The sequence below is a fragment of the Mobula birostris genome, chromosome 9 (assembly GCF_030028105.1).
Source record: "Mobula birostris isolate sMobBir1 chromosome 9, sMobBir1.hap1, whole genome shotgun sequence".
NCBI lineage: Eukaryota > Metazoa > Chordata > Chondrichthyes > Myliobatiformes > Myliobatidae > Mobula > Mobula birostris.
Window position 1 is genome coordinate 76,144,057 of NC_092378.1, and position 26,579 is coordinate 76,170,635.

Below are 26,579 nucleotides of genomic sequence, written 5' to 3' on the forward strand. Positions count from 1 at the left end.
GGGCATCTCCATTTACAAGTTAATATGGGTAGGGTATAATATCAAGGATCAACTTCATTCACCATATACATTTAAGGAATTTGCTGTAGTATATTGGCACAACATGAAACAAAAAACAACTTCCAACAATCATAAGAATAAAAAATTTGATAAAATAAAGTTATAAGTACAGATATGGAATAAAATGTGCATAACTGCCAGCATATCTTTACCATGTAAACAGCATTATAAAATGTGGTTTAAAGAGAAGCACAGGAGTGCTTACAGGACTGCTTTGAATTGGTGGACTGGACTATATTCAGGGATTCATCATCGAACCTGGATGAGTATGCTGCAGTTGTTACTGACTCATTAAAACCTGTGTGGATGACAGTGTGCCTACAAAGACTTACTGTACATTCCCAAACCAAAAGCTGTGGATGAACAAGGAGGTACATCCTCAGCTGAAGGCTAGATCAGTGGCATTCAAGTCTGGCAACCCAGGCCTGTACCAGAAAACCAGGTATGATTTGCGGAGAGCTATTTCAAGGGTGAAGAGACAATTTTGAACGAGGTTGGAGACGATATCAGATGCACGGCAATTCTGGCAGGGTCTGCAAGACATTATTCCCTACAAAGCCAAACCTAATAGTATGAATGGCAGTGATGCTTTACTACCAGATGAACTCAACGCCTTCTATGCCCGCTTTGAAAAAGAGAACACAACTACAGCTGTGAAAATCCCTGCTGCACCTGATGACCTTGTGATCTCCGTCTCAGAGGCCGATGTTAAGACTGTCTTTAAAGAGAGTGAACCATCGCAAGGCAGAAGGTCCCAATAGGGTACCTGGTAAGTCTCCAAAAACCTGTGCCAACCAACTAGCGGGAGTATTCAAGGACATTTTCAACCTCTCACTGTTACGGGCAGAAGTTCCTACTTGCTTTAAAAAAAACAACAATTATACCAGTGCCAAAGAAGAATAATGTGGACTGCCTTAATGACTATCGCCCAGTAGCACTCACATCGACAGTGTGATGAAATGCTTTGAGAGGTTGGTCATGACTAGACTGAACTCCTGCCTCAGCAAGGACCTGGACCCACTGCAATTTGCCTATCGCCACAATAGGTCAACGGCAGACGCAATCTCAGTGGCTCTCCACATGGCTCTAGACCACCTGGACAACACAAACACCTATGTCAGGATGCTGTTCATCAGCTATAGCTCAGCATTTAATACCATCATTCCCACAATCCTGACTGAGAAGCTGCAGAACCTGGACCTCTGTACCTCCCTCTGCAATTGGATCCTCGACTTCCTAACCAGAAGACCACAATCTGTGTGGATTGGTAATAACATATCCTCCTTGCTGACAATCAACACTGGCGCACCTCAGGGGTGTGTGCTTAGCCCACTGCTCTATTCTCGGTATACACATGACTGTGTGGCTAGGCATACCTCAAATACCATCTATAAATTTGCTGACGATACAATCACTGTTAGTAGAATCTCAGGTGGTGACGAGAGGACGTACAGGAGTGAGATATGCCAACTAGTGGAATGGTGCTGCAGCAACAACCTGGCACTCAACGTTAGTAAGACAAAAGAGCTGATTATCGACTACAGGAAGGGCAAGACAAAGGAACACATACCAATCCTCATAGAGGGATCTGAAGTTTAGAGAATGAGCAGCTTCAAGTTCCTGGGTGTCAAGATCTCTGAGGATCTAACCTGGTCCCAACATATTGATGTAGTTTTAAAGCAGGCAAGACAGAGGCTATACTTTATTCGGAGTTTGAAGAGATTTGGCACGTCAACAAGTACACTCAAAAACTTCTATAGTTGAACCGTGGAGAGCATTCTGACAGGCTGCATCACTGTCTGGTATGGAGGGGCTACTGCACAGGACCGAAAGAAGCTGCAGAAGGTTGTAAATCTCATCAGCTCCATTTTGGGCACTAGCCTACAAAGTACCCAGGACACCTTTAGGGAGTGGTGTCTCAGAAAGGCAGCGCTCCAGCACCCAGGGCATGCCCTGTTCTCACTGTTACCATCAGGTAGGAGATACAGAAGCCTGAGGGCACACACTCAGCGATTCAGGAACAGCTTATTCCCCTCTGCCATCTGATTCCTAAATGGACATTGAAGCTTTGGACACTACGTCACTTTTTGTTTAACGTACAGTATTTCTGTTTTTGCACGTTTTTTAAAATCTATTCAATATACATAATTGAATTACTTGTTTATTTATTGTTTTATTTTATTATAATTTTTCTCTGCTCGATTATACATTGCATTGAATTGCTGCTGCTAAGTTAACAAATTTCACATAACTTGCCAGTGATAATAAACCTGATTCTGATTCTGCCTACAGTGCAGTGTCTAAGGTAATAGATTGGTGGGGGGGCGCTAACTCGAATGTTTGATTAGATTAACAGCCCAGATCTTAAAAGCTTTTTCCCTCAGGAAGTTTTTGTTTTAATAACCCTATAACACTTTGCAGAAGGAAGATTTTGGTAAAGCAGTCTGCTTGGGGAGTGGTGTCCGCAATGATTATTTTCCTGCCCATTCTGTCCTGGACACATACAAGTCCTGTGGGGATGTTGGAGCTTTTCTGCTGACTTGACAGTTTGCTGTCATTTTCTTATATTGTGAGAGGATGCTACAGAAAACAGACAGCAACGGCTGATGTGAGGATGCTCTCTAAGATTTAGAAATAAATATAATATTTATAAATGTCAGTATATCCTAAAACTCTGCCACTCAAGGATACCTGTTTAACTAAATACCAATGTGCAATTTGCGCTGAACCAATTTTGAGCCGAAGTTCATGTATCGGGAAGAAATGCAAACTCATTTGTTGCTCAGAAACATAATGGAGCAGAGGGCAAACGCATGTAGGACGAAGGCAGGAACACTTGAAGCCACCAGTACTCACCAGTTGTGAGCTCAGTCGAGTTTGCCACATATCGGCCTGCTTTGGGTTTAGGTCAGGACTCGGTAGCCCCAGCCTTGATGCAAGAGCCTCAACATACCCTGCAAGACTGGAAAACAAGATGTTAAATTAGTTTTCTTGTCATATTTTATAAACATTTCTTCATAATCATCCATGTAAGACTATAAGGCATTGGAACAGAATTAGGCCTTTTGAGTCTTCACCAATTCTCATGGCTGATTTATTATTTCTCTCAAACTCATTCTCATGCCTTCTCCCCATAACCTTTGGGAACTGGAAGAAATTTCTTCTCATCTCTGTTCTAAAGGGACGTCCTTCTATTCAGAGGCTGTACCTCCTGGTGCTAGACTCCCCCAGTACAGGAAGCATCCTCTCCACGTCCACTCTATCTAAGCCTTTCAATATTTGATAGCTTGCAATGAGATACCCCCTCATTCTTCTGAACTCCCAGAGCCATTAAACACTCCTCATACATTAACCCTTGCATTCCCAGGATCATTCTTGTAAACCTCATTTGGACCCTCTGCAGTGCCTTTCTCAGATAAGGAGCCCAAATTCCCCATATGCTGGTGGGAAAAGATTGCACTAGGCAACCAGCTTCCACAATATGACTGTTGTATTGTACATGAGTTTCATGGATGTTCACAGGACCATTTGTGCTTCTGGAATGAATGGGTTGTCTTACTAAGCAAGGTTGGATAGATAGATAGATAGATAGACATACTTTAGTAATCCCGAGGGAAATTTGGTTTCGTTACAGCCGCACCAACCAAGAATAGAGCGTAAGTATAGCAATACAAAAAACCCCAACAGTCAAACAACAAAATGCAAAACTATGCCAGATGGAAAATAAGTCCAGGACCAGTCTATTGGCTCAGGGTGTCTGACCCTCCATGGGAGGAGCTGCACATTCAATGGCCACAGGCAGGAACGCCCTCCCGTGCCGCCAAGTGTTGTATCATGGTGGAATGTGGCCGAAGTCCAACAGTAAGAAGTTCAATAACCAGTCTGCAAACACGTTCCCCGGATTGCACCATCCGTTGTTAACCAGATCAGTAAGCACCCCAATCCTTCACGCTTACCGCTCTCGGTGCACTTCCGGTCAGGTGGAACGGTATTACCCACCGAGCTCCTCTTCTCCAAAAGTCTCTGTTGTCTCGACCCGGTCCTCTTTCCTTGGCTTTGTGATTCCCCCTCTGCATCCTCTGTGTGTTTTCCTCCAGATTTCAGTAGGGGTGTCTGCCGCTCTGTTCGTTAAGCCGGCCGGAATTTGCTGGTCCGTGGAATACACAATGCAACCTTGCTTCTGTCCCGCATGTCGGGATGTAACCATTTCCAGCGCTAAAGAAAACCCAAATAAAACTCTCTCTACCAGCATATTAGAGAGGGTGCAGCTTCGACGTGTTACCGTGAGAAAAAAATACAAAAAATAATGTAAGTTAAAAGTAAGAAGAAAGTAACAGAATAGATTGGAACGGCTGTACCAGGCTGCATGCACGACTGGCACATGCGCACATGCGCACAGGTTATGATTTTTCCATTAGAGTTTAGAAAAGCAAGAGGAAACATAAGGGTTTTTTTCTTTAGGGAAGAGGAGGATGAGAAGTGACTTGATAGAGATAAGAGGCATAGATCAAGCATGTAGGCAGAGATTTTTTCCCAGGTTGGAAATGGCTAATCCTAGAGGCATAATATTAAGGCAATTGGAAGAAAGTATAGGGAGAATGTCAGAGCTAAGGTTCTTTTTACACAGAGTAGTGTGTGCATGGAACATATTGTCAGGGATGGTGGTAGAAGCAGACATATTATGGACATTTAAGAAATTCTTAGGTAGGCACATGGATGATAGAAGAATGTTGGGCTAGGTAGGAGGGAAGGGTTAGATTGGTCTTAGAGTAGCTTAAATGTTGGCACAACATTTTGGGTCAAAGGGCCTACACTGGGCAGTAGGGTCTAAGTTCAGTTCAGGGCCTTGCTGGGCTGGATGTGGAGAGGACATTCCTCTTATGGGGAAAAGGTAGAACTCAGGGTAGAATTGTTAAGACTGTGGCACAGAATGACATCCAGAGATTATTCAATTTTCCTTAATTTGAGGTATACTGATTACAGAGGCTTAGACTATGCAGGATCACCAGACTTTCCCCAAGCTGACCAACACTCCTGCGCAGGAGCTGACCACCACTACTTTATCATTTCCTGTCCGTCACCGTATGTACCAGACACTCCTGTGCCTAGTAGCATACAAAATGCTGGAAGAACTCAACAGGTAAGACAGCATCTATGGAAATGAATAAACAGTCAACATTTTAGTCCCAGACCCTCCATCAGGACCTGTGCCTGGCGTCACTTTATGGAGATACAATCAAACTGGGGTTGAGAGGATAAACAGCTTCAAGTTCCTCAGCACTGAGGACCTCACGTGGTCTGTACACACCAGCTGTGTGGTGAAAAAGGCACAACAGCGCCTCTTTCACCTCAGACAGTTGAGGAAGTTTGGTATGGGCCCCCAAATCCCAAGAATTTTCTATAGGGGCACAATTGAGAGCATCCTGACTGGCTGCATCACTGCCTGGTATGAGAACTGTACCTCCCTCAATTACAGGGCTCTGCAGAGAGTGGTGCGGATAGCCCAACGCATCTATAGATGTGAACTTCCCATAATTCAGGACATTTCCAAGGATAGGTGTGAAAAAAGGGCCCGAAGGATCATTGGGAACCCAAGCCATCCCAGCCGCAATCTATTCCAGCTGCTACCATCTGGGAAACTGTACCACAGCATAAAAGCCAGGACCAACAGGCTCCGGGGACAGCTTCTTCCACCAGGCCACCAGACTGATTAACTCACGCTGATTTGAGTGTACTCTATATTACATTGACTGTTCTTTTTATTATAAATTATAATAAATTACAATGAGTGCACATTGCACATTTCGATGGAGACATAACAATGATTTTTACTCATGTATGTGAAGGATCTAAGAAATAAAGTCAATTCAATTCAACAAGCTATCTTATTATTTATATTTGTTGTGTTTTTATTATTGTGTTCTTATCGATTTTTTTATTTGGATTTGCATTGAATACGAAGTAAAAATAACTTTGTTCTCCTATACATTAGTGTACAGGAAATGGCATTAAACAAATCTTGAATGCACATTACTTAAGATGGTCATCATATATTTTTGCAGTCAACAAACAACTCCATGATGCTTTCATCATTACACTGGTGACAGTACAAACCAGTTTTATATTTTGGATACATTAGTGCAGTACGTAACTGACCATCACCTCACTGTAAACAGTTCTCCTTCAAGTTTCATATCATCCCAACTTAGAACTACATTGCTATTCCTTTATTTTGCCAGCTTCCTCCTCAGAGTCCTCAGCGTGCACTTAAGTCTTGTCTTGCAAAGATAAAGGTGACTGCACAATTCTAGAAACTGAATTTGGAGCCCAGGTGCACACATACCCTCCCCTCATACCTAGCACTTGGTGCCTTATGACTGTCCTTTGGATCACCCAACATTCAATTAAACAAGCTTTATTTATGTTCACGCTCATAGGCTCTTTTTCCATATGGTTTGAGGATCATCGAAGTATGTTAATATTTTCACAGGTTAATTGTACAAGCTCACACACACAGACATTCTGGGTAAGCATCTGATGCACTACAGGGGTTTTCCTCACAAACCCTGCAGACAGTTGCTATCTGAAATAAAATCTGTTAAGAGCTCTAGAAAATTACAAGAGTGCCAGGAAGGAGCTCAGGAATGGAATTAGGAGAGCCAGAAGGGGCAATGAGAAGGCCTTGGCAAGCAGGATTAAGGAAAACCGGAAGGTATTCTACAAGAATGTGAAGAGCAAGAGGATGAATTGTGTGAGAATAGGACCAATCAGGAGGTATAATGGAAACATGTGCATGGAGCTGGAGGAGGTTGCGGAGGTACTTAATGTACACTTTGCTTCAGTTTTCAGCAGTGAAAAGGACCTTGGCAAATGTGGGGATAACTTACAGTGAACTGAAATGCTTGAGTCCATAGACATTAAGAAAGAGGATGTGCTGGAGCTTTTGAAAGGTATTAGGTTAGATAAGTCACCGGGACCGGATGAGATATACCCCAGGATACTGTGGGAAGCGAGGGGGGAGATTGCTGAGCTTCTGGCGATGATCTTTGCATCGTCAATAGGGATGGGAGAAGTACCAGAGGATTGGAAGGTTGCAAACTTTGTTCTTCTGTTCAAGAAAGAGAGTCAAGATAACCCAGGAAATTATAGACCAGTGAGTCTTACTTCAATGATGGGCAAATCGTTGGAGAAGATCCAGAGAGTCAGGATTTATGAGCATTTGGAGAAACATAACCTGATTATGGATTGTCAGCCTGGCTTTATCCAGGGCGGGTCGTGCCTGATTGAATTATTTGAGGATGTAACAAAACACATTGATGAAGGTAGACCAGTAGATGTAGTGTATATGGATTTCAATAAGACGTTTGATAAGGTTTCCGTGCAAGGCTCATTCAGAAAGTAAGGAGGCATGGGATCCAAGGAGACCTTGCTTTGTGGATCCAAAACGAGCTTGCTCAAAGAAGGCAAAGGGTGGTTGTAGATGGTTTGCATTCAGTATGGAGGTCGGAGACCAGTGGAGTTTCACAGGGTTCTGTTCTGGGACCGCCCCCCTTTGTGATTTTTATAAATGACCTGGATGAGGAAGTAGAAGGATGGGTTAGTAAGTTTGCTGATGACACAAAAGTTGTCTGGAGGGTTGTCAAAGATTGCAGTGGGACATCAAAAGGGTGCAGAACTACGCTGACAAGTGGCAGATGGAGTTCAACCCAGATAAGTGTGAAGTGGTTCATTTTGGTAGGTCAAATTTGAAGACAGAATATGATATTAATGGTAAGGCTCTTAGCAGTGTGGAGGATCAGCAAGATCTTGGATCCATGTCCATAGGACACTCAAAGGTGCCGCACAGATTGACAGTGTTGTTGAGAAGGTGTATAGTGTGTTGGCCTTCATCAATCGTGGGATTGACTTCAAGAGCTGTGAGGTAATGTTGGAGCTATACACGACCTTGGTCAGACCCCACTGGACTACTGTGTTCAGTTCTGGTCACCTCACTACAGGAAGGATGTGGATACTATAGTGAAAGTGCAGAGGAGATTTACAAGGACGTTGCCTGGATTGGGGAGCATGCCTTATGAGTATAGGTTCAGTGAACTTGGCCTTTTCTTATTGGAGCGACAAAGGATGAGAGGTGACCTGATAGGGAAGTATAAGATGATGAGAAGCATTGATCGTGTGGATAGCCAGATGCTTTCTCCCAGGGCTGAAATGGCTAACATGAGGGGACATATTTTAAGGTGCTTCGAAACAGGTACCAAGGGAATGTCAGGGATAAGTTTTTCCACACTGCTGGCGGTAGTGGTGAAAGCGGATATAATAGGGTCTTTAAGAGCCTCTTAGATAGGTATATGCAGCTTAGGAAAAGAGAGGGCTATGCAGTAGGTAAATTCTAGGCAGTTTCTAGAGCAGGTTACATGGTCAGCACAACATTGAGAGCCGAAGGGCCTATAATGTACTGTAGATGTCTATGTTTCTCTGTTTCTAAAAATAGGAAGCAGTGGAAAAATTCAACAGGTTAAGGCGGCATCTGTGGAAAGAGAAACAAAGTTTGAGTTTCAGATTAAAGACCCTTTTTAATCAGAACTTTCTCAGTTCTAAATTGAAACAGATTGTTTCCATTTCCAGGATCGCTGCTTGATCTGCTGTACTTCCATGAATTCCTAATTATATTTATTGGCAATACTTCAATATAACCCTCAACAATCCAATAGCACAAGAGGGAAACTTAAAATACTGATTCAGGTTGAGCACCTCTTATCCAAAATGCTTGGAGCCAGAAGGGTTTTGGATTTTGGGTTTCAAGTTCAAAGTATATTCATTATCGAAGTACAGATAAATTATACAATCCTGAGATGTGTCTGTTCACAGGCAGCCACAAAACAAGAACCCAATTTAAAAAAAAAGACCAACAACCAATGCAGAGAAAGACCAAAAAAAAATCAGAAGGTCCATTTAATAGCAGAGAAATGTATGCAACATACATCCTGAAATTCTTGTTCTTTGCAGACATCCACATCATGCAAACAATAAAGCAAGCATCAGCATTCAAAACAAAATTGAGTCCATAAGCCCGAAGCCTGGAGCAGTCAGAACAGGCCCATAGCACCAGTCTCAGTTCATCACACCGCAGGGAAAATTGCTGTGAAGCTCGCAGACACCAAGCACAGAGCAGTCCAACAGCCCCAGCCCTGAGGACAGCAGAACAAAATGTCACAGAGCAGAACCGGCTCACCCCTCGCCTCCGGTCCTGACACCTTGCCTTTTTCAGTCCATCTAGCCTGGTATTTAAATTGTCCAAGCACTGGGTCATCCCCTGCAATTAGACCTGGGCCCTGCTGCAGCGATATGCTCTGGGCCAGTTCCGGCCCAAACCAGTCAACTCTTAGATGGATCCAACCTCGCTCCCGATTTCAGTGGACAGGCTTCAAAAAAAAAAAAATTCAACTTCAACTTTTCTCCACTCTGCTCATTCCAACTCTGTCTCCAATTCAGACTGACTCCCACATGCCTCGACCTCGCTTCGACTCCGCCCTGCACCCGCATGCCTCGACCCTCTGATCAGCCTCGCATTCAGTGACGTCTTCATTGTTTGCGGTGATGGGTTACCACAATTTTCCACATAAAAAGTGTTATTAGTAGAGTGTTTAGTCATATTTGTTGCTTTGCAAACCACCTGTAAGCAGTTGCTCTTTCGGTAGCACCATCTTAGACTGGAATTTCACTGAATATATTTGGAATATTTACATCTATATCATAAAATATCTCGGGGATGGGACCCAATCTAAACACAGCATTCATTTACATCACATAATCAGCTTATAAAGTTACCCTGAAGGTAGTTTTAAGTAACATTTTAAACAGCCATCACGCATCAGCCACCCAGGTGGACAGTGAGTGAATGTTTGGCATTGACATCATTCCTGATTCTGAACCTGCTGGTAAACAGTCTTGGTCTTGCACTTGCTCATCACACGGGTGCACTGAAGCAACTATTCAGCACATTAGCTATTCATCAATGACGATCTTGGCAAACAATGTATTTCTCTGCTGCTTTGTGACCAACAAATGCTTTAGCACCACAAATCTTTAAAAATCTAATGCCGTGCTATTTTTTCAATTTCTGCAATAATTTTGTGATGGATCTTTGCTTGTTTTCAAGTCAAGTGAAGTTTATTGTCATTGAACTACATACATGTATATAACCATATGATCTGTATGGAAATGAGACAGCTTTTTCCGAACCAGGGTGTAAAGCACAGTAGCACACAAAACACATAATAACTTAAGGAGGATAAAATCTACAGATGAATCACACATAAATAACAAACTAAAGTGCATTAATATTAAATATTGTAAGGTATGGAACAGCTTAACCAGTGACACTTTGAATATCATGTGGCAGGGAGTTCAGAAGACTAATGGCTTGGGGGAAGAAACTGTTTCTCATCCTGACTGTTCTTGTCTTTATGCATCAGAGTCTCAGACTCAAAGAAGATGCCGGATGGATGGGTGGGATCCTTAATACCAAAGGCCCCGCATACACAGCATTCCTGATAAATGTTCCCAGTGGACGGTAGGGAGACTCCTATGATCCTCTCAGCTGTTCTCACAGTCCTTTGTAGGGACTTCAGGTCTGATGTTCGACTGTGCCCATACCAGATGGAGATGCAACTTATCAGGATGCTCTCAATGGTGCTCCTGTAAAACACAGTTAAGATGGAGTGGGGTGGTGGGAGCCTTGCTTGCCTTGATCTTCTTAGGAAGTGGAGAGGCTGTTGTGCCTTCTTGTTCAGGGAGGTGTTAGTAAAAAACCAGGTGGGTCATCCGTGATGCGAACTCCCACGAATGGTGCCCTTAATTCTCTCTGTGGAGGAGCCATGTATTTGCTGAGGGATATAGCTTGTCTGTACCTTCCTGAGGTCCACAATGATTTTCTTTACCTTCTTCACATTCAGGCTTAGGTTGTTCTTCTCACACCAATCCATCAGCTGTTTCATTTCCTCTCTATACTCTGTCTCATCATCATTCTTGATAAGGCCACCCACTGTTGTGTCATCTACAAGGTTGATGAGACAGTTTGAGCTGGATCCTGCGTCAGCAGTGTGAACAGCAGTGGGCTGAGCACACAGCCTTAGGGAGCACCAGTGCTCACTGTAACAGGACGAGAGACCCAGCTGCCCACACGGACTGACTGTGGCCTTACTGTTAAGAAGTCCAATATCTAAATGCAGGGGGAGGTGTTGAGACCCAGCGAGGACAGTTTCTGGGGTATGATGGTGTTGAATGCCAAACTGAAGTCTATAAACAGCAGTCTGGCATATGAGACCACATTTTCCAGGTGGGACAGACAAAGCAGAGGGCAGAGGCTATTGCATCATCAGTAGATTGATTCCAGCGATAAACGAACTGGAAAGGGTCCAGTGTAACTGGCAGAAAGGCTTCAATGTGCTCCATGACCAGTTGCCCAAAGCATTTCATAATGATTGATGTTAATACCACAGAACACTAGTCATTTAGACAGATTACAGTCACCTTCTTTGGCACTGGAATGATGGTTCCTCACCAGCACTTTGGTCTGTACATCAAACCAGGCATAGAAGACATTCAGCCTCTCAGTGAGTGAGGCATCGTGGCCACTGATGTGCAGAAGAGACTTGTAGACTGTAATTTTCTACCCCATGCGCCTCAAGTCTCTGGTATCACTGAAGTGACTGCAAATTTCTCTGAGAATGCTCCCATTTGGCCTTCCTGGTGGAGCAAGAAAGCAAAGTCCTCGCTTCCCTGAGAGCTGTCACATCTTGTAATCTAAAAGCAGCGTCACGGTCCCTCATCCTGGCACAGACCTCTGCAGTAAACTATGGAGCATCACGGTTCCTCAGCCTGGCACAGGTCTCCGCAGTAAACCATGGAGCATCACACTCTCTCAGCCTGGCACAGGTCTCCGCAGTAAACAATGGAGCATCACGGTCCCTCAGCCTGGCACAGATCTCCGCAGTAAACCATGGAGTATCATGGTCCCTCAGCCTGGCACAGATCTCCACAGTAAACCATGGAGTATCATGGTCCCTCAGCCTGGCACAGATCTCTGCAGTTAGCCATAGAGCATCACGGTCCCTCAGCCTGGCACAGATCTCCGCAGTAAACAATGGAGCGTCATGGTCCCTCAGCCTGGCACAGATCTCCGCAGTAAACCATGGAGCATCACGGTCCCTCAGCCTGGCACAGATCTCCGCAGTAAACAATGGAGCATCACGGTCCCTCAGCCTGGCACAGATCTCCGCAGTAAACAATGGAGCATCACGGTCCCTCAGCCTGGCACAGATCTCCACAGCAAACCATGGAGCGTCATGGTCCCTCAGCCTGGCACAGATCTCCACAGTAAGCCATGGCTTCTGATTTGCCCTCACCTGATGTGTTTCATGTTGGTAACATCCTCAGTACACCCCTCTGTGTAGCTGGTCACCGAATCCACATATTCCTCAATGTTAACATAGTTGCCATAGATAGCAGCCTCTCTGACCATTCTCCAGTTTGTATTATCAAAGCAGCCCTGCAGTGCAGCGGTTGCACCCTCAGGCCAGGTTTCCACCACCTTTAGAACTACATATTATTATGTGGGAAACGTTCACTCTGACACTGACAAATTCACTCTTTCAAAACATGATTGAGATCTTCATTTTCTCTTTATGCAGTGCTTTTCTCTTTGTAATTAACTTCTGTTTATTACATGTGTGAAGTCACTTCTTAGACATGCGCATCACAGTGTCTTGTGGAATTCTCCAGTGCTCATCATGTCAGTGCTCAAATAAAAATTTGGATTTCAGATTTTGGAATTTCAGATAAAGGGGTGATCAATCTGTAAATACACTCAGTGGCCACTTTATTAGGTACCTCCCGTACCTAATAAAATAGACACAGTGTGAATGTTATGGTCTTCTACAGCTGTAGCTCATCCATTGCAAGGTTCATACACAAAATGCTACAGGAACTTAGCAGGCAAGGTTCGATGTGTTGTCTTCTGCACACCACTGTTATAACGCATTGTCATTTGAGTTACTGTCACCTTCCTGTCAACTTGAACCAGTCTGGCCATTCTCCTCTGACCTCTCTCATTAACAAGGGGCTTTCACCCACAGAGTTGGATGTTTTTTTTTAGTTTTTTTGCACTATTCCCTATAAGTTCTGAAGATTGTTTTGCATGAAAATCCTAGGAGATCAGCAGTTTCTGAGATACTCAAAGCACCCTGTCAGGCACCAACAATCATTCCACAGTCAAAGTCACTCAGATCACATTTCTTCCCCATTCTGATGTTTGGTCTGAACAACAACCGAACCTCTTCACCATGTCTGAATGATTTTATGCATTGAGTTGCTGCCACATGATTGGCTGATATCTGCATTAATGATCAGGTGTACAGGTGTACCAAATAAAGTGGCCACTCAGTAGATTTCTTAAGGCAATTTATAGTTTTTTTTGTATTGCAATGTGCAAAACAACAAATTTCATGACATAGGTCAGTGATATTAAACCTCATTCTGATTATTAATTGCATTGAACTTAGAAAACACTGTGCCCCAAGTTGTGTTTCTTTCTTCAAGTCACATGCAATGCTATAGATGAACCACTTCAAGCTTACAGGAAATTTAATATTAACTGAATTCTTAATTTTATTAAATTAAGATTTCTCATATTTACAATGCTGCCAGTACGTAAGGTATACTCACCCTAGGCCAGCTACATCGGACACAAGGTTACCCAGTGCTGCAGCTGTGTTTTTTAAAAAAAGAAAGAATCTGTTGAAATAACAGCAACAGTATAATGGAAGATTTTACAAGCATGCTCTGCTCTATAAAATAATTAAACTTCCCAGTTATATTTTCTATCTTGACTTGTTTACTTGAGGCAAAACCATAAGGTACAGGCACTGTACATCCATTGTAATGAAGTGCTTTAAGAGCTTGGTTATGAAGCATATCAACTCTGTCTGAGGAGTGACCTAGATCAGCTCTAATTTGCCTACTGTTACACCAGGTCAACAGCAGATGCCATATCATTGGCCTTTCACTCAGCCATGGAATATCTGAACAATGAAGATGCATACATCAGGATGCTCTTCATTGACTACAGCTCAGCATTCAACACGAACATCCCCTTGAAACGAATCAATAAGCTCCAAAACAAAGGCCTCTATACCTCCTTGTGCAATTGGATCCTCAATTTTTTTCACTTGCAGACTCCAGTTAGTATGGATTGGCAACACCTTCTCCACAATCTCCATCAGCACAGGTGCACCTCAAGCCTATGAGTTTAGCCCTGCTAATGACTGTAAGGTTAGCCATATTCAAGTTTGCTAATGACACCACTGCTGTTGGGAAAAGCAAGGGTGGTGATGAATCAGCATTTAAGAGGGAGATTGAAAATCTGGTTGAATGGTTGACAACAATCTCTCACTCAATGTCAGAAAAACCAAAGAGCTAATTATTGACTACAGGAGGAAGAGGCTGGTGGTCCAGGAGCCAGTGCTAATTAGGGGATCAGAGGTGAACAGGATCAGCAGTTTTAAAATTCTTCACATTACCATCTGTCCTGAGACCAGCATGCAAGTTCCATGGAAAAGAAGGCATGACAGCACCTCCACTTTTTATGAAGTTTGTGTATATTTGGCATGTCACCAAAACCTTTGACAAACTTCTATAGATGCACAGCAGACAGCATTCCAATTAGTTGCATTGTGGCCTCATACAGAAACACCAATGCCAAAGAACACAGAAGATTACAGAAAGTAAACAACAGGAATTCTGCAGATGCTGGAAATTCAAGCAACACACATCAAAGTTGCTGGTGAACACAGCAGGCCAAGCAGCATCTGTAGGAAGAGGTGCAGTCGACGTTTCAAGCAGAGACCCTTCATCAGGACTAACTGAAGGAAGAGTGAGTAAGAGATTTGAAAGTTGGAGGGGGAGGGAGAGATCCAAAATGATAGGAGAAGACAGGAGGGGGAGGGATAGAGCCAAGAGCTGGACGGGTGATAGGCAAAAGGGATACGAGAGGATCATGGGACAGGAGGTCCGGGAAGAAAGACAACGGGGGGGGGACCCAGAGGTTGGGCAAGAGGTATATTCAGAGGGAGAAAAAGGAGAGTGAGAGAAAGAATGTGTGCATAAAAAAAAAGTAACAGATGGGGTACGAGGGGGAGGTGGGGCCTTAGCGGAAGTTAGAGAAGTCGATGTTCATGCCATCAGGTTGGAGGCTACCCAGACGGAATATAAGGTGTTGTTCCTCCAACCTGAGTGTGGCTTCATCTTTACAATAGAGGAGGCCGTGGATAGACATGTCAGAATGGGAATGGGATGTGGAATTAAAATGTGTGGCCACTGGGAGATCCTGCTTTCTCTGGCGGACAGAGCGTAGATGTTCAGCAAATTTTTCGATGACCTTAAGCTCCCTGGCCCCCACCGCTTTATTTTCACCATGGATGTCCAGTCCTTATATACTTCCATTCCCCATCAGGAGGTCTGAAAGCTCTATGCTTCTTTTTGGATTCCAGACCTAATTAGTTCCCCTCTACCACCACTCTGCTCCGTCTAGCGGAATTAGTCCTTACTCTTAATAATTTCTCCTTTGGCTCCTCCCACTTCCTCCAAACTAAAGGTGTAGCTATGGGCACCCGTATGGGTCCTAGCTATGTCTGCCTTTTTGTTGGGTTTGTGGAACAATCTATGTTCCGTGCCTATTCTGGTACCTGTCCCCCACTTTTCCTTCGCTACATCGACGACTGCATTGGCGCTGCTTCCTGCACGCATGCAGAACTCGTTGACTTTATTAACTTTGCCTCCAACTTTCACCCTGCCCTCAAGTTTACCTGGTCCATTTCCGACACCTCCCTCCCCTTTCTAGATCTTTCTATCTCTGTCTCTGGAGACAGCTTATCCACTGATGTCTACTATAAGCCTACTGACTCTCACAGCTATCTGGACTATTCCTCTTCTCACCCTGTTTCTTGCAAAAATGCCATCCCCTTCTCGCAATTCCTCCGTCTCCGCCGCATCTGCTCTCAGGATGAGGCTTTTCATTCTAGGACAAGGGAGATGTCTTCCTTTTTTAAAGAAAGGGGCTTCCCTTCCTCCACTATCAACTCTGCTCTTAAACGCATCTCCCCCATTTCACATACATCTGCTCTCACTCCATCCTCCCGCCACCCCACTAGGAATAGGGTTCCCCTGGTCCTCACCTACCACCCCACCAGCCTCCGGGTCCAACATATTATTCTCCGTAACTTCCGCCACCTCCAATGGGATCCCACCACTAAGCACATCTTTCCCTCCCCCCACTCTCTGCATTCCACAGGGATCGCTCCCTACACAACTCCCTTGTCCATTCGTCCCCACCATCCCTCCCCACTGATCTCCCTCCTGGCACTTATCCGTGTAAGCGGAACAAGTGCTACACATGCCCTTACACTTCCTCCCTTACCACCATTCAGGGCCCCAAACAGTCCTTCCAGGTGAGGCGACCCTTCACCTGTGAGTCGACTGGGGTAATATACTGCGTCCGGTGCTCCCGATGTGGCCTTTTATATATTGGCGAGACCCGACGCAGACTGGGAGACCGCTTTGCTGAACATCTACGCTCTGTCCGCCAGAGAAAGCAGGATCTCCCAGTGGCCACACATTTTAATTCCACATCCCATTCCCATTCTGACATGTCTATTCACGGCCTCCTCTACTGTAAAGATGAAGCCACACTCAGGTTGGAGGAACAACACTTTATATTCCGTCTGGGTAGCCTCCAACCTGATGGCATGAACATTGACTTCTCTAACTTCCGCTAATGTCCCACCTCACCCTCGTACCCCATCTGTTACTTTTTTTTATGCACACATTCTTTCTCTCACTCTCCTTTTTCTCCCTCTGTCCCTCTGAATATACCCCTTGCCCATCCTCTGCGTCCCCCCCCCTTGTCTTTCTTCCCGGACCTCCTGTCCCATGATCCTCTCGTATCCCCTTTTGCCTATCACCTGTCCAGCTCTTGGCTCCATCCCTCCCCCTCCTGTCTTCTCCTATCATTTTGGGTCTCCCCCTCCCCCTCCAACTTTCAAATCCCTTACTCACTCTTCCTTCAGTTAGTCCTGACGAAGGGTCTCGGCCTGAAACGTCGACTGCACCTCTTCCTACAGATGCTGCCTGGCCTGCTGCGTTCACCGGCAACTTTGATGTGTGTTGCCAGACTGCAGAAAGTGGCGGATACAGCCCGGTCCATCACAGGCAAAGCACTCTGCACCGCTGATCATATTTACATAGAGCACTGCCACAAGCATCCATCAAGGACCCACCATCCAGGCCATGCCATTTTTCTCACTACTACCTTTGGGCAGGAGACACAGAAGCCTTAGGTCCCACACCACCTGGTTCAAGAACAGTGACCACCCTACATCAATCAGGCTCCTGTACTGGTGTGGATAACTTCGCTCACCACAACTCTGAAGTGATTCTACAACCTACAGACTCACTTTCACAGACCCGACAACTTACAGTCTCAATTCTTTTTATTTGCACAATTTGACTTCTTTTGCACACTGGTCATTTATGACTTGTTTTTATTGTAAATTCCACTGTTTTTCCAGTAAATTCCTGCAAGTAAATGAATTTCAAGGTAGTATATAGTATTGAATAGTATGATGATTACTTTGAAATTTTCTCTCCTATTGCAGCTGCCTTGGGAGTTTTGCTTAAACATAGGTATGCTTCACACTGCTGTGTACATACATCTATTGATGCTTCTGGACACATCTTCAGTGATGTTCCTGGAATCATCGGGTGTTTTGGGTCTTTCAACATCATACAATCTCCTCCAGATGACCCAGCCGGGGCTGATCAGACCCCAGCTTGTGTCCAGATGGCTAGCTACTTATGACTCCATGGCTCCCCTCTTTTGAGCCACAGCCATCTTGAGGCCCTCTCTGCCTCATCGGTGGTACTGCAGATGGCTCTCCTCTTCCTCTCTCCCTCGATGCCCAAAATGCTGAAGGCTCTAATTAAGGATGGGGCTATGAATCCCCTACAACCAACCTCCACTGGGAGATACCTTGCTTTCCATCCAGCCTGCTGACAGTTGCTGACCAGTCCTGCATACTTGGAGAGCTTCCTTTCAAAGGCCTCTTCCAAGCTATCTTCCCATGGGACTGTCAGCTCCAGCAGCATCACTTGCTTAGTAGACTCAGGCACTAGGACAATGTCTGGTGCCAGGGTGGTGGCTGCGATATGGTTGGGGAACTTCAGCTGCCCTTCGAGAATTCCCGGTAATAATATCACAGCTGCAGATTTTGTAATGAGTCCTGACACAAAATACAACAGTCCCATCCAACTACATAAATTCATGTGGCAACTACTATGCTTGAAACATACCTTTGGCCAATATTGTGAACTTTTCAGGTAATTGTTGTTTACACTACACAACGCACACATGAACTCAACTGAAGAGGGTAAACACCAACATCTATGCACAGGTGCCTACATAGTTATGTGATAACAAGACACAGGTTCAAGTATATCCAAAATAAACAAAGGAGGAGAATAACTTTTTTTAAACACATGGTAGATGCAAAAGTTTCATGAATAGTTGAGTAACACACAAAGAGCTGGAGGAACTCAGCAGGTCAGGCAGCGTCTATGAAGGGAAACAAACAGTCAACTTTTTATCAGGACTGGAAAGGAAGGGATCTCATCAGCATAGAGGGGGCATCAGATACACCAGATGACACGAACGGACTCAGTAGGAACCAGATATGGATTAGGACGCCACTTCATTGAGAATCTTCGCTCTGTCCTCCACAAAAGGCAGGATTTCCCAGTAGCATTCCACTTCAATTTGACTTCCCAGTCCCATTCCAACCTGTTAGACTATGGCTACTTCTACTGCCACGGTGAGGCTACACTCAGGCTGAAGGAGCATCACTTACATTATGCCTGACTCCTCCAACATCTAGTAACTTCTCTAATACCTGGCAATTTCTCACCTTTTTCACTTCTCTCTGATTCCCCTCTCACGTGTTCTCTTCTCCTCATCTGTCTATCATTTCCCTTTGCTGCCCTTTCTCCTTCGCTTTCTTCCATTATCTACTGTCCTCTCCTTTCAGATTCTTTCTTCCATAGCACTTCACTTCTTCCACCTATCAACTCCCAACTTCCTACTTCATTGCCCCTCATTTGGTCACACCAATCACTGGCCAGTTCTGCTCCTTCTCCTTCTCCTTCCCCTTCCCCGACCTTCTTATTTTCTGACTTCTTCCCCCTTCATTTCCAGTCCTGATGAAGAGTCTCGGCCCAAAAGATTGTCTATTTATTACCCTGACCTGCTGAATTCCTCCAGCAATGTGTGCTTTGCTCAAGTTTTCCAGCAACTGCAGAATCTCGTGATCATAAATAGCTTCCAATCCAGTCATACAAAGGCCTGCAGACCTCAAACATAATTTTATCCCGTTTCTGTAACCATTCCAGGAAAGCACTTTGTTGCCAGAAGTAATTTGTGCATTCTTTTGGGATCAATGAGTTTCAAAGTACACCTCTGAAACAGAAAGTACTGAAAGTTCAGTATAGCTGCTCTTTCACATCACTGGCTACCTGTGTTCAATTCTGACTTCTAGTGCTGCCTAGGCTTTGGTTTCCAATTGCATGCAGATTTTAAGGTTAATTGGCCATTGTAAATTGTTTCTCGATGGTTGGAGGTATTGATGGAAACATACTGCCAGGTTCAAGGACACAATTTCCAGGACTCTACAACTCATGTTGTCAATATTTAGTTGCCTATTTATTTTTATTATCTTTGTATTTGCACATTGATTGTTTGTCAGGTGTTGTGTGTAGTTTTTCATTGATTCTATTGTAGTTCTTTGTTCTAACCTGAATGCCTGCAAGAAAATGACATATATTTGCTTCGATAATTTATTTATTTTGAACTTTTGAACTTTGAGAATAGATTACGTGGAAATGAGTGGGATAGTGGGATTTCCATGAGCCAATGTATTTGGCCGCCTTCTATGCCATAAAGAAAAACAGATCCAGATCATGTACAAACAATTTGATTGGATTAAATCCAATTCAGGAATGCTCACCTGCCATTGTAGAAATTCCAAAAATAACCCCAATGGACAACTCGATTTGCGTTCCCTGGAAAACAGAACATCAAGTAACGTTGCCTGAAAATGACTAAAGCAAGCACAATTGTGAACCCCCCACAGCTGCTTTCTTTAGAAAAACATTTTAAGATTACTACAATATATAGCCTCTCAGAACAAAATATGTAATTGTATTCTTTGTTGCAGGCTTTTACATTTTAGCAAGGAATGCAACTGGAATTCAATTATTGATTCAAAAATCTTATTTTCTTTGCACAAATTTTAGCCCAAAACAACACAAACTTCTTCTGGCAAAATATAACAAACTTATGAATTCAACCCTTACAGAACTCGAAAAGGAAACCAACTATGGACTAATTTTACCATTGTTTCAACTTAGTTAAAATAATTAGCCATAATTTGAAAAGAAAGCTAATGTAAGAGCAAAGAGAGGGCATACAACAAAGCAAAATTAGCAAGAAGACAGAGGGTTGGGAAGCTTCAAAAAAATGTACAGAGAGCAACTAAATGAATCATTAGGAGGGAAAAGATGAAATATGACAGCAAGCTAGCAAACAGTATCAAAGTGGATAGTAAAAGCTTTTTCAAATATGTAAAAATAAAAGAGAGGTGAGAATGGATATAGGACCGCTAGAAAATGAGGCCAGAGGAATAATAATGGGGACAAGGAGATGGCAGATGAACTAAATGAGTATTTTACACCAGACTTCACCATGGAAGATACTAGCAGTGTGCCAGATGTTGAAGGGTGTGATGGTAGAGAAGTGAGTGCAGTTTCTATTACAAGGGAGAAGGTGCTCAAAGAGCTGAAAGACCTAAGGGTACATAAGTCACCTGGACCAGATGAACTGAACCTGACAGAGGACTGGAAAACTGCAAATGTCATTCCACTCTTTAAGAAAGGAGAAAGGCAGCAGAAAGGAAATTATAGACCAGTTAGCCTGACCTCAATGGTTGGGAAGATGTTGGAGTCAACTGTTAAGGATGAGGTTATGGAGTACTTGGTGACACAGGACAAGATAGGACAAAGTCAGCATCGTTTCCTTAAAGGAAAATCTTGTCTAACGAACCTGTTGGAATTCTTTGAGGAGATTACAAATAAAGGGGAGACAGTGGATGCAGTATATTTGGCCTTCCAGTAAGCCTTTGACAAGGTGCCACACATGAGGCTCCTTACCAAGTTTACAGCCCATGGTATTACAGGAAAGTTACTGGCATGGTTAGAGCATTGGCTGATTGGTAGGAGGCAGCGAGTGGGAATGAAAGGATCCTTTTCTGGTTGGCTACCAGTGACAGGGATTGGTGTTGGGATCACTTGTTTTTATGCTGCATGTCAATGATTTGGATGATGGAATAGATGGTTTTGTTGCCAAGTTTGCAGATGATACAAAGATTGGTGGAGGGGCAGTTAGTGTTGAGGAAACAGGTAGGCTGCAGAAGGACAGACAGATTAGGAGAATGGGCAAGGAAGTGGCAAGTGAAATACAATGTTAGAAAATGCATGGTCACGCACTTTCGCAGAAGAAATAAATGTACAGACGATTTTCTAAACGGAGAAAATCTAAAAAATCTGAGATGCAAAGGGACTTGGGAGTCCTTGTTCAAAGGTTCAATTTAATGTCAGAGAAATGTATACAATATACATTCTGAAATGCTTTTTCAGAAGCTTTGGTGCACTGTGTACATACATCTATTGATGCTTCTGGACACATCTTCAGTGATGTTCCTGGAATCATCGGGTGTTTTGGGTCTTTCAACATCATACAACCTCCTCCAGATGACCCAGCCGGGGCTGATCAGACCCCAGCTTGTGTCCAGATGGCTAGCTACTTATGACTCCATGGCTCCCCTCTTTTGAGCCACAGCCATCTTGAGGCCCTCTCTGCCGCATCGGTGGTACTGTGGATGGCTCTCCTCTTCCTCTGTCCCTCGATGCCCAAAATGCTGAAGGCTCTAACTAAAGAACGGGCTACGAATCCCCTACAACCAACCTCCACTGGGAGACACCTCGTTCTCCATCCAGCCTGCTGACAGTTGCTGACCAGTCCTGCGTACTTGGAGAGCTTCCTTTCAAAGGCCTCCTCCAAGCTATCTTCCCATGGGACTGTCAGCTCCAGCAGCACCACTTGCTTAGTAGACTCAGACACTAGGACAATGTCTGGTGGCAGGGTGGTGGCTGCGATATGGTTGGGGAACTTCAGCTACCCTTCGAGGTCCACCAACAGCTGCCAGTCCCTTGCAGAGGTCAGAATGCCTGCAGATGTTCTTTTAGCAGGTATTGGCTGCTCCCCAGCTCTGACAAAGGCAATGGTCTGCTTGGAGGGTCGGGACCGCTTCGCCCACTCAACTCCTGCACTGACGGCTTCAGTGATGGTCTTCAGGACCTGATGATGCCTCCACCTGTACTGTCCCTCACTAAGTGCCCTTGCACAGCCGCTGGGGATGTGCTCCAGGGTTCCTCGCTTGGAGCACAGGGGGCACGCAGATGACTCTGGCTTGCCCCATGTGTGCAGGTTTGATGGGCTTGGAAGCACATCGTACACTGTCTGGATGAGAAATTGGATGCGGTGTGGTTCGGCTTTCCAAAGATCAGCCCAGGTCACTTTCCTCTCAACCGCATTCTCCCACCTTGTCCAAGCTCCCTGTTGCTTCATTCCCACCGCCTTGCAGGCTCTCATCTCCTCCACTACTGCTCTCACCTCCTCCTGAACTAGACGACGCCTTTCCTTCCCTCTGGTGTCCATTTGGGGAGCTGGAAAGGATCCTAGCCCAGCTCGGCCTTGTGTGACCACTCCCACCAGCCTCCTGTGACGCAGCCTCGCCTCTGCCTCCTGAACAGCTTCCTCTGCCCTCCACTTCCTGCCAGTACTTACTTGGATCCCTGCTCTAGCCACCTTTGGGTCACTTGAGTCCCTATACTGTAGCACTTCTCTGGCTCTTGCAGAACATCCTAAAGATTAACTTGCAGGCAGTGTCAGTGGTGAGGTGGGCAAATGCAATATTAGCATTGATTTCAAGAAGTCTAGAATACAAGAGCAAGGATGTGATGCTGAGGCTTTGTAAGGCACTGGTGAGGCCTCACCTTGAGTATTGTGAACAGTTTTGGGCTCCTCATCTACGAAAAGATGTGCTGGCATTGGAGGGGGTTCAGGAGAGGGTTCAGAAGAGTTTCACAAGGATGATTGCGGGAATGGAAGGGTTATCATATGAGAAACATTTGATAGCTCTGGGTCTGCACTCGCTGATAAGGATGGAGGTGGAATCTCATTGCAACCTTTCAAATGTTGAAAAATCTAGACAGAGTAGATGTGGAAATAATGTTTCCCACGGTGGGGATGTCTAGGACAAGAGAGCACAGCTTCAGGATAGATGGGCGTCCATTTAAAACAGTGATGCGGAGAAATTTCTTTAGCCAGAGGGTGGTGAATTTGTGGAATTTATTACCACAGGCAGCTGTGGAGGCCAGGCCATTGGGTGTATTTAAGGTAGAGCTTGATAGGTTCTTGATTGGACACAACATCAAAAGTTACAGTGAGAAGGCTGGGGAGGGGTAAAAAGGATCAGCCATGATTGAATAGCGAAGCAGACTCAATGGGCCAAATGGCCTAATTCTGCTCCCATGTCTTTTGGTCTAATTACATTGTGAAATTGACAGACACCTTTAAGTGTGCATAGATACAGTCAGTCTTGGAAATCCAAGTCACTCATACAGGAGGGGCCAGACAAGGGAGTATTGGTTTCCAATTGTACCTTAAAAAAAAATCAGTCAACTTACAAAACTTCAAGTTGAATAAACTAATCCTGCACAGTATTTTGAAAACTGTTGCAGGAGGTTAAGAGCAAAATATTAAATATTCATTACTGGTCAACAAGCTCATGGCCTAAAAACTAATTCTGTGCATAAATTTTTTAAAATATTTACTACAGGGAATTACAAAGTTCGATGTACAGTGGATTCAAGTTAATTGGGACACATCAGGGCCAGTAAATCTTAGCCCATTGAAGCGGCTGCCTCAATTAGCCAAAGTTTCATGAAAGTTGAAAAGTATAAAAAAGACAAAATGAGTTAACAAATTATGCATTTAAATGAAATATAGAACAAATTTAAAACACAAGAATACTACAGTACTATAAAACTATGCATTAATTCCTAATAGTTATTGACAGAGGAATTCATCCAGTGTACACAATGAACAAAATCAGTGCAGACACCTACTGCAGATAATTGACTGCTTTCATACAATGCTATTGATGATTGAATCCTCCAAATCCACATTTTTATTGTAACATTCAAGATGATTGTCAATACCTTCAAATTCTTTGTAGTTCTTAATTTGTTGAAGTAGTGAAATCGTTTCATTTTCACTCCCAGCCATTTCTAGCATCTCCAAGCCTGAATGCTTGAAACCACAGTGAGCAAAACGGTTCTGAATTATCTTACTGCTTATTTCTCGCCAACTATCGGTAACAAAAATCACTGCTTTTGAACACAAACACATGCAACTGATGCTATTTAAAAACTGTTCACTTCAATCTTGGAATAGTTCTAACTGGTGTGCAGCATGACTGAAGCTACTCAGAACTTGTTGACAAGTCTCCTCCTCAAGGAGGCAGCATAATGTCTTAACTAAGCAAGGGGAATCCCAGCAACTTCCTCAATTAGTTTTTGTTCTTTCAGAGTTATCCCAAATCAGAGGCCGTCCCGATTAACCAATGGCCCAATTAATTTTCAAATATATTTCATATTTCAGTACTATGTTAATTCTACTCCCAAGTCCCCATTTCTATTTCATAGATGGACCCTTGGTTCATAGTTTAGGCCTTAGTTCATAGTTTAATTTAGTTAAACTTTTCAAATATAGTTAAATTTTAATTAGAGGCACATGATGTACATCCAAAGACTGACTCCTGAGAGATGCACAAATGACAAATAATCCTCCACTAGATCACCAAGAAGCCCCGGCATTTGTTCTGCAGCTTGTGGAACCCAACTGGAAACATCTTCAGCTGAAATACGTGGTCTACTACACTGTGATGTAGCATTCTACATTAGAAGATTAGAACATGAGAAATAGGAGCAGGAGTAGGCCATTCAGCCCATCGAGCCTGCCCCACCATTCAATAAGATCTTGGCTGATCTGTCCGTAAACTCAGCTCCATCTACCTGTCTTTTTCCCATAACCCTTAATTCCCTTATTATGTAAAAACCTATCTAACTGTTTCTTAAATATATTTAGTGAGGAAACCTCAACTGCTTCCCTGGGCAGAGAATTCCACAGATTCACCACTCTCTGGGAAAAACACTTTCTCCTCATCTCTGTCCTAAATCTTCTCCCCTGAATCTTGAGGCAATGTCCCCTGTTTCTAGTCTCACCTACCAATGGAAACAACTTTCCTACTTCTATCTTATCTATCCCTTTCAAAATTTTGTATGTTTCTATAAGATCCCCTCTCATTCTTCTGAACTCCAGAGAGTATAGTCCCAGGCAACTCAATCTCTCCTCAGAGGTTAACCCCTTTATGCTTGGAATCAACCTGGTGAACCTCCTCTGCACTGCCTCCAAAGCCAGTATATCATTCCTCAAGTACGGAAACCAGAACTGCACACAGTACTCCAGGTGCGGCCTCCCCAGTATCCTGTGTAGCTGCAGCATGACCTCCCTGCTCTTGAACTCAATCTCTCTAGCAATGAAGGCCAACATTCCACTTGCCTTCTTAATAACCTGTTGTACCTGCAAGCCAACTTTTAAATAGAATATAGAATAGTTCAGTACAGTACAGGCCCTTCAGCCCATAACATTATGTCGACCCTTAAGCCCTGCCTCCCATATAACCCCCCACCTTAAATTCCTCCATATACCTCTCTAGTAGTCTCTTAAATTTCACTAGTGTATCTGCCTCCACCACTGACTCAGGTAGTGCATTCCACACATCAACCACTCTCTGAGGAAAAAAACCTTCCTCCAATATCCTTCTTGAACATCCCACCCCTTACTTTAAAGCCACGTCCTCTTGTATTGAGCAGTGGTGCCCTGGGGAAGAGGCGCTGGCTATCCACTCTATCTATTCCTCTTAATATCTTGTATACTTCTATCATCTCTCCTCTCATCTTCCTTCTCTCCAAAGAGTAAAGCCCTAGCTCCCTTAATCTCTGATCATAATCCATACTCTCTAAACCAGGCAGCATCCTGGTAAATCTCCTCTGTCCCCTTTCCAATGCTTCCACATACTTCCTATAGTGAGGTGACCAGAAGTGGACACAGTACTCTAAGTGTGGCCTAACCAGAGTTTTATAGAGCTGCATCATTACCTCGCGACTCTTAAACTCTATCCCTTGACTTATGAAAGCTAACACTCCATAAGCTTTCTTAACTACCCTCTCTACCT

General features: G+C 44.0%; 1 protein-coding gene across 2 annotated transcripts in view; it reads right to left on the minus strand.

Moving 5' to 3' along the window:
• The window catches only part of tmem65 (transmembrane protein 65), a 111,708-nt gene that overhangs the window by 16,433 nt on the left and 68,696 nt on the right, over positions 1-26,579 (minus strand). For both annotated transcript variants that reach the window (XM_072268279.1, XM_072268280.1), the window contains 3 exons: positions 20,169-20,223; positions 13,783-13,825; positions 2,917-3,022 (listed from right to left, as the gene is read on the minus strand). In XM_072268279.1, coding sequence (XP_072124380.1) covers positions 2,917-3,022; positions 13,783-13,825; positions 20,169-20,223 — 204 coding nt within the window. The remainder of the gene's footprint in view (positions 1-2,916; positions 3,023-13,782; positions 13,826-20,168; positions 20,224-26,579) is intronic.